The sequence below is a fragment of the Mytilus edulis genome, chromosome 7, assembly GCF_963676685.1.
Source record: "Mytilus edulis chromosome 7, xbMytEdul2.2, whole genome shotgun sequence".
NCBI classification, from domain to species: domain Eukaryota; kingdom Metazoa; phylum Mollusca; class Bivalvia; order Mytilida; family Mytilidae; genus Mytilus; species Mytilus edulis.
The window spans coordinates 11,509,716-11,526,756 of NC_092350.1; the positions used below are offsets into that span (position 1 = coordinate 11,509,716).

At 31.7% G+C, this 17,041-nt stretch overlaps 1 protein-coding gene across 1 annotated transcript in view; it reads left to right on the forward strand.

Annotated features, from left to right (window-relative positions):
* The window catches only part of LOC139482958 (uncharacterized), a 42,738-nt gene extending 25,980 nt beyond the window's left edge, over positions 1 to 16,758 (forward strand). The window contains exons 10-20 of the mRNA XM_071266986.1: positions 2,725 to 2,833; positions 4,106 to 4,161; positions 5,122 to 5,204; positions 6,259 to 6,372; positions 8,952 to 9,027; positions 10,392 to 10,429; positions 11,478 to 11,603; positions 12,144 to 12,266; positions 13,186 to 13,325; positions 14,566 to 14,707; positions 16,261 to 16,758. Coding sequence (XP_071123087.1) covers positions 2,725 to 2,833; positions 4,106 to 4,161; positions 5,122 to 5,204; positions 6,259 to 6,372; positions 8,952 to 9,027; positions 10,392 to 10,429; positions 11,478 to 11,603; positions 12,144 to 12,266; positions 13,186 to 13,325; positions 14,566 to 14,707; positions 16,261 to 16,335 — 1,082 coding nt within the window. The 3' untranslated portion in view covers positions 16,336 to 16,758. The remainder of the gene's footprint in view (positions 1 to 2,724; positions 2,834 to 4,105; positions 4,162 to 5,121; positions 5,205 to 6,258; positions 6,373 to 8,951; positions 9,028 to 10,391; positions 10,430 to 11,477; positions 11,604 to 12,143; positions 12,267 to 13,185; positions 13,326 to 14,565; positions 14,708 to 16,260) is intronic.
* The last annotated feature ends 283 nt before the right edge of the window (positions 16,759 to 17,041 follow it).

Here is a 17,041-nt window from a genome sequence, read left to right on the forward strand (position 1 = left end):
TTATTAATTGGAATGAGTGTCGTAATATCATCCACGACTCACTCCGTACTTACTGTTTGAAATGGATAAAACGGGAAAAGGCTGACAAAAAATCTTTGGACTCTTTCTTTAATTCAGTAATGAACATAGTTGATATACGTATTCAACATTTTAAAGAACATTTTATTATTAACAATAACCACAATAAACCTATTTCTCGTCTCAAACATAAACTGATGTATTATTGTCATTTTGTTCATTTTCTTTGGTTACATCTTCTGACATCAGACTCGGACTTCTCTTGAAAAGAATTTTAAATGTACGTTTTGTTATGCATTTACTTTTCTACATTGGCTAGAGGTATAGGTGGAGGGTTGAGATCTCATAAACATGTTTAACCCCGCCGCATTTTTGCGCCTGTCCCAAGTCAGGAGCCTCTGGCCTTTGTTAGTCTTGTATTTTTTTAATTTTAGTTTCTTGTGTACAATTCGGAAATTAGTATGGCGTTCATTATCACTGAACTAGTATATATTTGTTTAGGGGCCAGCTGAAGGACGCCTCCGGGTGCGGGAATGTCTCGCTACATTGAAGACCTGTTAGTGACCTTCTGCTGTTGTTTTTTCTATGGTCGGGTTGTTGTCTCTTTGACACATTCCCCATTTCAATTCTCAATTTTATATCTGATAAATTTGACTGCATGACAAGAAATACTACAAAAACATTGGTTACGCACGACGTATTCCGATATAAGACGTGTGCCGTTACAATATCATAATCAGTTATAACGCATCAGCGCACACAGGTTTGTCGAATAGGCCAGTATATGTAAGTTTTTAACGACCTTACACGGTCGGCGAATAGGCCAGTTGATTAAATCAGAAATATAAATACACACATTTGTGTATAAATGTCCCTGATTGGATGAAATTAACCGACAACCACGCCTACCTTATTAAACTAATACCTAAATCAACCACACTTGAAAGAAGCATTTTCAAACATGGATAAGATTACTAGAGATTTGGTTGGGTATCTTTATTTGAAAAAGTTAAGAATCTTTATTTAAGCACTGTATTCAAACTTAGAAGTATAAACTTGCCTTGAATATGCGACGGGTGCTTTTTATTTCATGACTTGGAACTCTTGGTTTAATAGCTTCCATGTGAAAATCTGCACTATATCAAGGAGATACAACCCCTGGTGTAACGTATCGTCTAGAAGATCAATATAAACGCTGTAAGCCGGAGCTGCTGGGATTTCGGAATGTTGTTACGTAGAAATTTAAAATTTAGAATTGGAAAGATGCCAATATTTCTTTTGTTGTAAAGTTTTGTTTTCAACTGATCTTAATTTTCAATATTTAGATGCAAGTCACACTATTAACAAGCTTAGCTGCATCTGGTATATCCTTTATATCAAGTTCGAAAGGAGAGATGCGTCACCAAGTTTTTAATTATTTATTGAGTTTGAACGTCCCTCTAATATTTTTCGCCCCTGTTTTTTGACATTGTGTAATTTTCGTGAACGCTGCATTATTATTGTACGAACTGATTGGCTGATGCATATGCGTTGTTTCGATTTGGTGACCGCGGCTGTGGTATTGGGCGATTTAGTAGCCCTTGCATCCTAATTATGATGATCTCAAAGCGGCTACATTGACATATCGTCAATTTGGTGGCCATTGTTTTTGTATTCTGTCAATTTGGTGGCAGCTTCATTGGTATTGTATTGAATTGTGTGGCTGCAGTTGTGTCTTTGTGTCCATTAAGCAATAGCTGTATTACAATTTCGTTCATTGTGTAGACGATCAATATGCATTTGTATGATTTTTTGCAACCATTTGCGTTATTGAATCAATTTGGTAGCTACTGCATCGTCAAGTGTTTTATCTCGTAGCAAGAGCAGACATTTTGTCTTTCTGATTGACTCTGTATTAGCACTATGCCTATGTAAGGCAGGTTTTAACTAATTGGTTTTTATCTGGATTTGGTTGCAACATTGTATGCATAGAATCTATTTGGTAACCGATGCCTTAATATTGCATTTATTTTAGTTGGGAAGCATGATAGCGCATATTGTTATTTTACAGTTTTTGGTTGCAGTAGTTGTAGCATGTTGTTGATTCGGTAGTTTTGCTTTAACATGCATCAATAGAGTGGCCGATGAATACCGTATAGCGGGTTATTTTCGCGGGGTGTAAATTTTCGCTTATTTTCGCGGATAGAACAAAATCGCTAAAACAAATTCCGCCAAATTATTAGTATACATTCAAAAGTATTGATAACAGTTTTGAATTCGCCAAAATAATAACCGCCAAAATATTTCGTATACCTTATTCAATGAAAATCGCAAAATTTTGCACCCGCGAAAATAACCCGCTATACGGTATGCATTGTATTGATTTTGTGACAGCATTAAACGTTGTTTCTGTGTCAATCTGTTATTGTTATTGTATAGATGGTTAGTCGCTGTTTTGACGTTTTGAGGATTTGGTGGTCTCTTCATTGGCAGTGAGTTGATAAGCCAGCCGATACATTGACATTGTTTTGATTATGTGACTAATTCATTAGCTGATCATCTCTTTCTTAATATCAACATAATAGAAGCATAATAATCTTTGTTTATGAAAAGGATTAAAAGGATGAAAGATGAAAGCATTGTACATTTAAGGAACTCGTTGGTTATTTTAGTTTACATTTAATAAAAATCCAGTTTTTCATATAACATTTCTTTATTAAATTGCAGAAAAAGTCCTTACAAGTGCAGACAAAGTACCTGTCGTTGTTGGTACAGTCCTAAGTGTTGCTGTATTTCTCTTCATATTGTTTACAGTTCTTGTCCTATTGATGAAGAGGTAAGAGGAGTGATATATTATGAGGAAGTTGTGTAAGAACGGATAATTACTGTAATGTTCCATAATAAACAACTTTCTGTTTGGTTTGACTATGTTAACTGGGCACAAACTATAAGAAAACAAATTGTGTCTTTTAGGATAATAGTACTTGACGAAGTGGTACACATTTCACGTCGGTTAGGGAGCAGTTGCGAATACAAAAGTGTAATCGGTAAAAAAAAAAGACCACCAATACCCGCTCCGCTGCAAATGGGACGCTACCCAAATTTGTACTTGATCTGAGTTTTGTTTTAATAAGTGTTGTGTATTAGTCTAACACCATTTGGTTAAGGCTAACCTAATTTAGAGAACATAAACCGAAAATTCAGATTTTTTTTCGTTGTGTAAATAATTAAGTCCAAGTATCGCTCCATCTCATATATTGATAATAAGGTGAACTTTTGAACATATTAAGACTTTGCTCTATTACAAAAAAAGCTTACCTTCGTAAACGAAAATGATGTCTTAACATCACTTATGTTACACAGATGCTAATAAATCATTGTTTGTAATTAGTTTTTTTTTTTAAATGGGAATGTTAAATACTTCTGGTTTGAAACAGTTACTTACGATATCAATTAAAAGCTTACTTTTTTTCTTTGATACTAAACGTGTTTTGTTTCTAAGTACTATCTATGAAATAATGTAGGATAATATTACAACTGTGAACAAAATGCCACTTCTGCTGTCATACATAAAAGCGTCCATTACAGGGACTCGAAAGGGATATGGTTCTAAAGATTTATGCTTGAAATAAGTGTGATATCTGTCGACTTTGGGTTACAAAAAAGTCAATTTCTGGTTCATATATTAGGTACCTTATACCCATATTGTGTCATGTAATTAAATACTTGTGGTAAAGTGGGATATAACTCCTATATTAAAAGTGTTTCGTAAGAAAGAGTCATTTATAAATCACACTAACTATGTGATATTATTAAACAAATATTTGTGAAACAAAAGTGATAGAAACAAAAAGGTGGGAAAACAAAGTGAAACTCATAACAAAGGCAAAAGTCATCAGACAAAAAGTTTGAAATACGTAACGATGAGTAACATATTTCGTTATTTGTCAACCCCTTCTTGGTACAGCAAAATCAAACATCATCACTATTTGACTTTTGCAGATATATCGTCACAATCTGTGAAAAAGTGGTGTCAAAGAAACATTAGGTCTTGCAATTTCATGTGACCCAAATATTATAAAAGTGTTTTTATTGTTTTTGATTACAGGAGACGAGTAAAGAAAAAACAAGAATCAAGCTACGAAACAAATGAGATGATTAATGGTAACATTATGACCGTTATGGAATAACCGTTTCACAGATTATATCGGATATGTTTCTTACGTCGTTACTTTAATCCCCTTCCCTTTCATGAATGTGACCTACCAAATTAGACTATTTACCGGATTTGTTATAACATGTTCAACATGACGGGTGCCACATGTGGAGCAGGATCTGCTTTACCCTTTCGGAGCACCTGAGATAAACTCCAGTTTTTGGTGGGGTTCATCTTGCGTATTATTTAGTTTTATATGTTGTGTCAAGTGTACTATTGTTTGTCTGTTTGTTTTTTGTTTTTTTTTTTTCATTTTTAGAAATGGCGTTGTCAGTTCATTTTCTATTTATGAGTTTGGTATATTTCGTCTCTCTTTTTTATTTGTTGCTGAATTAAATGAAAACAATACAATCTACAAAAATTGCAAACATTTTATATAAAGTAATATCAGTAAAACAAATACATTGTTTATTCCATTGAAATAAATACTTATATAGGTAATTCTTTAATATAAACAGTGGTTGTCGTGTGTTCCTGTGGTAGTGATGTTAGTTTTATATATTTGTTTTTCGTTCTTTTTTTTTACATTAATAAAACCGTTAATTTTTGCGTTTGAATTGTTTGAATTTGTCATTTTGGGGCCTTTTATAGTTGACTATGCGGTATGGGCTTTGCTCATTTCTGAACACCGTACGGTGACTTATAGTTGTTAAATTCTGTGTCATTTTCTCTCTTGTGAAGATTTGTATCATTGCCAATCAGACCACATCTTCTGTTTTATAGTACACACAACAAAAGCATTAAATAACAATACTGAGGAAATTCTGTTTGATTTTCATTAACACAATATAGAATACAGACCAATGGAGAAAGATGTGATCTACATCAATTCCTTTAGATATAAAAATCTACGTGTATACGAACTGTCAGCAGCATGATATTTGAATTCCATCTTTTTTTTATTCAAGCGGAAACTCATGCTTACGGTAAAACAGACACTTACCATGACTATTGCAATTCAAACATGAAGCAAACCCCCGCCACGAAAAATGTAAGTATTACAAAGTATAATCAATAGAATATATATTGTTGTGTATATCACATATGAATTACTTTTCTGTTTCAAGAGTTATATTCATTGTAAGAAGACGTATCTCATACTGATTACGAAAAATAAAATTCAAATATTTTTTTTCTCTCGACAAAATGGTAAGAGAAGCTACTTCCAGTTTCAGAGAGACAGTTCCATTTCAAATAATACATTAAATCTGAATTAATAGTCTTGCTGTTCAGTACGAACCAATGCTCCGTGTTGAAGGCTGTTTAGTTGACCTATAACGGTTTAATTTTTACAAATTATGACTTGGATTGAGAGTTGCTTGATAATCTATTTTACTTTATTTTCCTTTTTTAACAATGTATTGTGAAAAACCTCTAAAAAGGAATACTCACCACTTAGACCCAAAATGTAATGGAGTGGCACCTTGTCGTAACCAACAATCAGACAAAGTTTATGTCGAGAACTCTTCCGGTTTCGATTGGTCTTGGAAATACAAGCTAAAAAATTGATGAATCAAGTACCTCTAATCAAATGACTCTACAATCATGATGATGTCTCTATCACTTACCGTTCGTGAATTACACTTACATGTCCAAATTTGTCAAATACAAAAAGGAATAACATGTTATTAGAAAAAATGTTGATTTTGGTTTTGGTTACTGCGAGAGAGTGGCGTAACCTATAAAAGTTTACGGACAGAAAATTATCATCGAAAGTAGTATACGATTATACAAGTTTAATCTTGAAAGCGTTATCGATATCATATGCCGAATCCTTTTTGGTATGCAGGAATTAAAACAAGAACATCAAAAACTAAGTTGTTACATTACTCAGAATAAAATCAAACAGATTTGATCGTATTTGTTTATTTTTTTAAAATTATATAATCATTATAAAAATAGGTCTGTTGTTTTATCGGATAGCCAATTGTTCAAGATCTGATTTCTTAAATTCTTGACTGAATGCTGTGAATGCAAAACTTATAAAAATATATGATATACCTACCAATTTAGGTTTGAAACGTCTAACTTTATTTACTCTATAGGATATCTCTTTGATGGAAGGGGATTGTTTGCTGAAAAAGTATAATGTTATAGAATTGACGAATCGTCTTAATAACGCAGAATCACTTGAAGCAAGAATTAGAGCAGAATTTATGGTGAGTTTATAATTTTCAGGAAAAGTATCACTGGAATAGCAATGTTTAGTTAAACTACAACACCCGCGACAATTTGGGTCCCTAACAAAATGAATGCACCAATGCCTTGTTTTAGCCTACATTTTAAGTATTCATATTGCTGTCTCAAAACTTCATGCAGATTATAAGCTGCACAGGTTTCTATGCTTTCATAATCTTGAAGTTTGAACCCGTCTTGGTTTTCTCTCTCCAACTCTGTACTCGTATGTTGTATTGCAGTGTAATAATTAATTTTATGGAAGATTAACATTCTGGTACTTAGAACCATCACGACCAGACTTAAAAGCTTGGCCGCTGGCAATGTCAACATTACATCTGTCCTGATGCAGTGGGTAAATGTCCTCCGTTACACCATAACCCATGGTGGAGCTCCTAATAAAGGAGGGAGATACAGATCATACAGATATTACATACATACAACCCGAAACTATACATGTGACATGTGCTATTGGTATCGGTATCGGATTCGACGCGGAACTTGTAAAGTCTTGGCATTATTCATTGTGTGGTGGAATTATGTAATTTTTTTTATTAACACAATTGTCATAAATCCTTTATATATCAAGTTTAATTCTTCGATTCGTCGTTTTGATGTCATGCCGGCTAAAACAAATCGTCATTCAAGTGTTATAGATAAAAATTCGAAAAATATGGATGAATAATTCTTTAAATTCTTTCAAGCTGACATTTTCAATTGTCTAGTTGTTTATAAGAAATGTCAAGTTGAAATGAGAGAGCTTACCAACATTATGTCCCTGCTGTTTTTTTTTTGTCTCGCCTTAAATAAGTAAAACAAAACGAGACATAGGTATGCTGTTTCCGGCGTCCATAATATATTAGTTTGGAATTGCACTGTAGGTCTAGTTTATGGTGAACCACAATAAGTAGGTCAATCGTAATTGGTAGGCAGTTATATTAGTATTGACATATCTCATTCCCATGGATATGATGTTGCCCTGTCCCCTAAGTCATGGTGCACGTATATTGACTGAAACCTGTGTTTAGTTAACATGTATTAGTTTGTGATTAAGTCAGTTCAAGGAGAACCATTAGTGGTATGCCAATGTTGATTTGTATGCAGATCTATAAACATGAGCACTTCTCTTTTCCATGTAGAATATTAAGCTCCACCACCTCATTCATGGTCTATTGATTTCCAAAATTTTGCTTAGGTTACATTTTTTTTTATTTGTGATTATATAAGTTTAAGATGAACTGCTTATGTTAAGTCAATGATAGTTGGTATGCAAATTTATATTATATGTATATAATTGACATTTGCCAGTATCGTTACCATGTTGAATATATAGCCCAAACTCCGTTTCATGGTTCATTGACTTTGAAACTTTACCATAGTTTACAAGTTAATGTGTGTGGTCGGGTTTGTTTAAAGGGAACGACTTATGATAAGTCAGTGGTATTTGGTATGCAGTTGTATAAACTTTGTCACATCACATCAACATTGATATTGTTCAGTCATGTGTTCATTGACTTTATATATGTCCATAATTTACCTGTTAAAGTATTAATATTTTAGTTTCAACATTTGCATTATCAAAATTACAAAACAGCGGGACATATCTCTGTGATAACAAACACTTGTATTACCAGACATGTATGTTAACAAATAGTTTATATATCATTGTTAACATAACAGAGTATGCATACACAGAAGGCATTTTTAAGTAGTAAGTTGTCCGAAATTTGACTTCATTCAGTATTGACGAGTATCTTTAAGGAACGACAAATGTTATCAGAATTTAAACATGATACGTCTAAGTATGTGCAAAAATAGTAAAGATCATATACATTTGGATAAAGAATACTACAGAAAAGATCAAAACTTACATGCATCTTGTAAGCTGGCTACGCATGGAGCCATTACAAATATGCTTTGTTTTGTAGATTGTGTCATATCACATATTTATTTATTTAATTCCGTATTGAGGAAACATTAGATTATAGAATTAGTTTAAGATCAGTGAGATAATTGCTTTAAATAATTGATACTGAAATATGAAGTAAAATTGGGGGGTCACGGGCTTTATTTTCAGAAAAAAAATCAAAACACAAACAATTGTACTATCAAACTCAATATAATTATCTCATTGACTTTTAAAAAAAAAATTTGTTTCTGAGAATTTCAAGTACACTTCTGAACGAAAGTTCAATCTTCAAATTTCAAGTTTAAGATGTCTCTTTAATACATCAAATGATACTTGGAAAAAAAAACTTAAACTTTAAATATGTTCGCAGCATTCCTAGGAATAATGCCGAGTGAAAGACACATGATTCACCCTTAAAAACAACCCAAGATAAAACAAACAGTTACTGGATTTACACGCATCACATATCACCTCAGATTTTTATCAAAAGGAAAATCCAATTAAACTTGAAATTAAAATTACTACCCTCATAATAATACAAGTTTGTCAATTCGTAAATAATTTAGACACAAACCTAACAACACTTTAATTTTTGTATCAGCAAAACTAATGCCCTCATGGTAGATGTTATTTATTTGAAATTCATTATTCCAGTTCTTAGAAACCAAAAGTGTGAAGGTGGACATGACAACCAATGATTACGAAATAGTGTTGAAGGAAAACCAAACCGGTAAATTTTTCTCTGACAGATTAGGAGTACATGTTTTTATAACAAAAATAAATCGTAGTTTCTCTTGCATCAATTTTAGCATACATATGAATCAACTGATGATTGACAAATGAATATGAAAACGATATAATATCAGGTATTGCTTACTTCTACTTATCACTGTATAAGTATTCGGTAAAACGGGATGTTGGCGAACAATGAACTTGCCAAATCCAAAATTCCTGAAGCTTAAATGTTAGATATCCAATCATTTTCAGATAATAAAATGCCTATTCTTTTCAACAATATGTAAACAGAAACTATGTTCAATCGTATACATCATAATAAAATTCACGCAGATGTGTGAGTGAGGTTACGCTCATTTCACCAATGAATTGACACGAATTACCACAAAAAAGACGTGACGTAGAGACAGTGGGAATTTATGTCATTGCTAAGCATAATTGAGTATTACTTCCCCTCTAATCTTATGTTAGTTATATAAGGCAGTAGGAAAAGAACCCGATTTTATCGATTGTTAAGTCTTATAAGGTTCTAATTTCGTTTTTAAAATGTACTTGAAATTAAGGCATTATCTGTGTACGTGTGTACATACCTCAAACATTTGTAAGTTTAGACATTAAAAGATACAACGAGGTTACATTACAATATTGAGGGAATCGCATGAATTCTAAAGGAGCGATACTGGGTACGCCGACAAAACAGGAACAGTCATTCAGTAAATTCTGTAACAATGTTAATATAATTATGTGTCACAATATTGCTATAATAATGATTTCGAAGTACCCATCTCTGTTTGATGGATTTTGTATGATTTGTCAGCATATGCTCATTTTTGGTTTAAATTTTCGTGTGCACTGGATTGTTTAATGTCAATTTTTTCTCGATAAATAGGAACACGTTTCTTAGATCCATAATTAATAAATGAGGAACATATTTTGTTATGCTGAAGATACCTGATTGTACATATTTGTTTCTAATGAGACTTAACCAAAACATGTTTTGTTTTTGTTGTGATGTGCTCTTTGAGGTTTTTTTTACATCAGAAGTATTGTCTATTGTCACGTAACCCATACATACAAATGTTATCTTCAAAAAAGCGATTTTTTTCCTCGGCAAGTTTATCAGAAAATTCAAACATGTTCATTCAAGAAGTCAAGACTATAAATCAAAACAATTATTATGTTTTCGAAATTCTCTAAAATTATATATAATCTACATTATTACATAATCGTCTCTTCTAACAGTACAGTAGCGTAAGAACTTATAATTTGAATAACATAAATCATATAGTTTTGGAGTTGCACTGTTAATTGTTCAAATCTAATGCATATATACTGGTATTTATTTGCCATTGAATGTAGGTGTACCAAAAAAAGAAGCAAAGACTCTGTATATGAAGGTATGTTAACTATATGTCAAAGCATGCAATAAATAATTGCAAATCATTGCATTATAAATTCACGTCATACAAAAGAAATTGATGAAACATGTAGACGTCTGACAATATCCTACTTTCCGTTTAGGAATTGAATGTTTCTTGACACGATATATATACAAATGTTTAAATGTTGTATAATTCTATAAAATATGGTGTATATATAAACTATAACTGTTTGATGTCTTTAAATATCAGCTGTATTTGTACGAGGCTAGGAAACAAGGTGTATGCGAGTTTGTAGCGAGCTATTCCACCTGTATTGAGCCGAGTACAAATACAGGTGATATCTAATGACACTAAACAGTTATTGTCTTTATCCTGCAATTAACTCTGTATTTTACTTGTGTTTTGAAGACACAAAAACACATGTTTTGCATTTATTTTCGATTTAAATCCCTTGAGGCCTGGTAGTAATACGACACAGAATCTCGAATGGTCAACAATAATACATCTCTCTAGGTGAATGATAATCTATTTTAAGATAACTAATTTCAACAGTTAAAACAAATAACAAAACAATGTCCAATTTGAAAAGGGGTGTACGAGTTGTCCTACGCTTCAGACTCGACATTTACTTAACATGCATGCTGAAATTGACATGGTTGCTTTTGTTACACAATCATCTTATTCAAGTTTTGAAATGGATAAATGTCAGTCGTGAAAAAAAGACTGCTTTTCATTTATGTATGTTATCAGAAAATTGGTGTGATTCTTGTTACTCTAAAGAAATGTTTGAAAACAAACAGAGCGTATAAAAGTAATCGTTAATTCGCATTTAATACGTCATTGGAATGCGTCTGCAATACACAGTATGAGGTAACGCAGGTTTATACAATATTCAGTTACAGCAAAGTGATATAATTAGGGCTGTATCTGTAAAGTAGAACACCCAATAGCAGGATAAACATATATATGTGTTCTTTGGTTTTGAAATTATTTTTTGCTCGTTTTCTTTGTCTCTTTACATGATGTTTGGCAATATTTCTACGTGTACTCTCTATCATTTTAGCAAAGTGTGGATGATATCTTCATATTTAGTAGTTTTCCTGACGATCGTAATGTTGAACAGTTCTGGAGTATGATTATCAATCATCACATCGAAAATATAATTATGATTGTACAGAAAAGTGAAAAGGTACACATTTTAAGAATAATTGATCTTTGTTTAAGAATGGCGTTTAATTATAACCTGTCCATTATTGTTTTGTACGCTTATTCTGGCTTTAGTGAAAATTAGTAGAAATTGTAAGCTAAAAACGTAACTTTTTTTTATTCTTTCCCACTCTCTTTTGCTGTCAAATTTGCAGATATGAACAACTATATACTTAATATTTTATTTTATTAATAACGTTACGAATCAATTTTTCCTGCATTCATATATACGTTGTAATTAATATCATGGAATATTCACAGAAATCGAATAATATCGATATGAGTTGTAATCGACAACAGGAATTACAAGTCTCTCTTGTTTTACTCTGTAAAGTTGAATGTTGAATGTTGTATTCATTTTAGTTAAACGGATATGCAATTTTTTTTATTTATTTTTTAAAGTTTGAACCAGTATTAAAAAAAAACCAGTCAGATAAAAACAACTGGTAATCTTAAACACGAACAAAATCCAACTAAAATATATATTTATTATAATATATTCGTTGAGCACATTTTATTCTAGACTACTAGTTTTTGCCCCACTCACGAAGATGTTTTCAAAGTGGCAATGCTAGAAATAGAAATGCGTTCTGCTGAGAAAACAAATGACAACATATGTATGCTACGGTTTATTTTACATGACAAGGTAAGCTGAATAACTTGATCATTAATATTTTTACTGAAATGCATTTGCAAATCATTTGCATACTTGGTAATTCGACACATTTAAACTAAATTACCGTTATTTGGGACGGATGTCGTAGCATCTTAAAAATGTTAAAGTAAAAAAACTAAATGTTTTGTACAAAAATCTTAGTAAATTTATGTACTGAAAAACTACAGGTCATGTATCAAAACCTCGATGATAAAAAGTATCATTTTTTAAAGATTTTCAAAACCTGTAAATGTATTAAGGTGCGTATAGTTATGCGTTTACTTTTTTACATTGGCTAGAGGTATAGGGGGAGGGTTGAGATCTCATAAACATGTTTTACCCCGCTGCAATTTTGCGCCTGTCCCAAGTCAGGAGCCTCTGGCCTTTGTTATTCTTGTATGATTTTTTATTTTAGTTTCTTGTGTATAATTCGGAGTTTAGTATGACGTCCATTATCACTGTACTAGTATACATATTTTAAGGTGCCAGCTGAAGGACACCTACGGATGCGGGAATTCTCCCTACATTGAAGACCCATTGGTGGCCTTCGGCTGTTGTCTGCTCTATGGTCGGGTTGTTGTCGCTTTGACACATTCCCGATTTCCTTTCTCAATTTTATTGTAAAATATAGACAGACGAAAAAGGAGATCGAGTATGTCGCACGAGTGAGTGTGTCGTGAGATGATATAACTTACAATAACCGTCATACAAATTAAATTCGTGATGTTCATGCCTGGGAACAGGACAGAATTAAGAAACACACTACACAATTAAATTCAGAAAGATATCAATACAACTTAGTTATGAGAACAGGGACAAATGATGCATTGTCGATAGGATTTTTTGTTAACAGCGACTGTGATATAACATGTAAATAAAAAGAAATAAAACAAATGCCTTCATGTTCCAGAAATCAAGAACAAAGCATCACGTGAAAATATTCAAAACAAATTGGGATGATTCTGATAAATACCCACCTATAGAAAATATGTGTTCATTACTAGACAAAGTGAAAATTGAAGAGGGTCGACCAACTCTGATGACTGGCAGGTAAACAATACATCTAGTTTGTCAACTATAAAAGTCCTGGTATCTATGATGAGTTTAATTACACATGTGTCATATAAAAGAAATATGAAAAAGTGAGTGATTTATCCGCCAAACGACTAACCATAACGCCATTGAAATATGATTAATATCAGAGAATGTTATTATCAAAGGATACAAATATGTTTTCAACATTAAAAAGACAAATACTGCATATTTTGACTTGTATATGTGAAAAACAGACCCTGTTGTCTCTGCTTGTTATTTGAAAATAACAAAATAAGTGTACGTTTCGTAAACCGATACACGACCCTGACAAATGTTAACAAAAGCGCTAGACAATATTTAGGAAAAAATCAACATGTTTAAGGTACATTGCAATTCTAATTTGTTTGTTTTTAAGTTCTCTAAATATCTTTACCTTGCAAACAGTTTTTGTTCTTTTCGATTATCTCTGTGTCTGTGTAAATATTTTAATTATATGACTGATTACGACATATTGTTGGGCAAATGGAGTAACAATAGACAAATGTTCGTTCAGCATACCTGTGCGAAGCCCTAATTTATTTTGGGTATAGAATAAAAATATATTAAACGGAGAGCACTGATAATACCGCCATATTTTAAAAGTTATTGCTACTGGATAACACCATAAATTGTAGGTCTAATACGTTACACGTATACAGCGATGTAGTTTGACGTTCTACTATCGGAACACAAGAATACTCAATTGAAAATCATATTTTCAAATTTATCTCCGCAATGTCTTCTGCCAAAGACTACATTCAAGACAGGACAATGATATCTATATACAAATGTAATATATAAGTGATGAGGTTATGAGGTAGGATATAGCATGAACACGGGGAGATATTTAGAAAGCTAACCAGTCCAATTTTGATGTTCCTGTTTAACTCAGAACTATTCAAGTGCTTCTCAAACTGTCTGACTTAACTTCAAATCTTTAGAAAAAACATAAACAGAAGATACCACATAAACAGTTAATATCAAAACTACTATGTTTTCTGTTTATTTTTATTTAATGTTTATAAGTTGTCCTGTGTCCAGATATGCGTTACATTCAGTTGCTGTCACAAACAAGTATGCCCCATGCAGTTTCATTGACACAATGTAATCTGATAACCAAATTGCGTTTTAGATTTGTATGCTCGATGATATTCCGAAATATTTTGGTGATATAAAATCATTAGTATCTTTCTTTTTAAATATATATATATTATAGCAAAGGGAAAAGCTTATCTGTTTGTGGTGCTGTCAGTTTGTGTCTACATTCCGTCAGAGCAATCGAAAGGGAGACAACATTTTCGTTGTTGGAATACGCAACATTACTCAAAAGAATTGAAGACGACTTCATCAAAGTATTTGTAAGTTTTTTTCGAATAACCTAGTGGTAACGTAACAGATTACATATACCACTCAAGAACAGAATTGTTCTAATCCAAGGTCTCTATTGGACTATATCTACCATTAAAATTGTAAGATACTGACTTAACCAAAAATGCATTTAGTGAATCAACTGCATTTATCAATACATATACCAATACACTTACACATTTGATAGATGCTTTTTGTGCTTTATTGTTAAATATTTGTTTGTTTTGAGATTGGGCCACAGTGGTGACTGTTGTCCTCATATTGTGACTATTTTACCTGTTATGTGTGTTCTGTTCACGCATCGTTGTAAATATACTAGAATTTGATGCGACTGTCATCAAAGTGAGTGGTTTAGTGTTTTAAATCCAGGTTCAATCCACCATTTTTACACTTGAAAATGCCTGTACTAAGTCAGAAATATGACAATTGTTGTCCATTTGTTTGATGTGTTTTATCATTTGATTTTGCCATTTATTTAGTGACTTTCCGCTTTGACCTCAGAGGTCTTCATTTTTTGTGATTTTACTTTTTACAAAAAATGGAAACAATAATCAATCGTAAACAAATACAACCATAACATATAAGCTTTTTACAATACCACGGGATTAATGTTTTCTAGAATAATGACTTATACTTTAAATAATTTAGAATTTGATATAGCACACATTTACAATTATAATTTTGTTATTCTCATCGGATTTTGTCAAATGTCTTATCGTTTGTAGTTTTAAATCTTTTTTTTTTCTATTGTAATCGTGTGTTATGGTAGAGATGATTAATTATACATTTCATTTATTAGATTTTAGTTTGGTTGAACTAAATTTGTACGATACAAAAAAAACACCGACATAGCTAGATAATAAATTAATTAAATGGTTAAAAATAAAGCCAGTTATACAAAAATATTCCTAATTACATTTTAATGTTGTGTTTCTGTTGTGTCGAAGTTCTCTTACATTTGATACGTTTCCCTCAGTTTTAGTTTGTAACCCGGATTTGTTTTTTTTCATTATCAATTTATGAATTTCGAACAGCGGTATACTACTGCTGCCTTTATTCCATCAATGTGTTCATACTTCAAATGTAGATGTTCCTTCATGTGTTTATACAGGACATCCCTTGATTTGTGAAATGTTTTGCAATAAACATCCAGCCATTAGAGATTCTATCACCTTTTGTTTCTTAGAATAACTTGCTTTTGAAATTGTACTGCATCTTCTATTCCCAAACGTTTTCACGATCCAAAAAGTGTTCAAACATTGATAAGATATCATAAAGTCTTAGATTCTAAAAGTATACAAGAAAACGTTTAAGTTAATTAATATTAAATTCTTTTTCTGAAGTTGATTTGATGGTGGTAGTGGTTTTAACTTTAGGTATCCATTGTATCTCAGCTGATTTATATGTGGATGTTTGTAGTAACATTTAGATTCTAAACTTTAGTGGGCGTAAACTTTTCAACCATTACCATAATAATGATTTATATTTTTGTTATTGTATGGTAATATCCCAACCGATTAAACATTTGTTTTATCTATTCCAGGAAGATTATGAGTTTTGTTACAAAGTGATGGCACAGTACTTGGAGACAATTCATACATATTCGTTTATCGAATAGTTTGCCGAATCTATCTTGCTTTTTTAAATATGCCTTTACAGCATGCTGTTCGGTATGCGCCAAGGCTCCGTGTTGAAGACTGTAATTTAATCTATAATGGTTTACTTTTACAAATTGGGACTTGGATGGAAAGTTGTCTCATTGGCACTCATACGACTGTTCTTATATCAATTAAATCAATAATTTTTACATATGTGAAATAGGATAGCGATTCATCGCTATAATTAGGATAAACATGTTAACACAGTTACAGTTTATTCCACATCTAGCTTAGCATTCTGATCAAAATTGTGATACAGTTCATCTTCAAATTGCAATTCGCTTCAAGTTGTTGTTTCATGTTAAAATCAGCACTCTCATTTGAAATTAAGAACAACAATAAAATAGACTATCCGTTGTTTTAGTCTTTTGTTTTCATACAAACAATTCTTTTTCCCAATTATATTTTGTATAATACATGTTTTTCAATCATATTGTGTATGATACATATTTTTCAATCATATTTTGTCTATATACATGTTTTTCAATTATATTTTGTATCTATATGTTTTTCAATTATATTCTGTATATATACTTTTTTCAATTATATAGTTTATGAATAAAAGTATATGTTTTTCAATTATATTTTGTATATACAATTATATGTTTTTCAATTATATTTTATATATCAAATAATATGTTTTTTAATTATATTTTGTGTATAAAA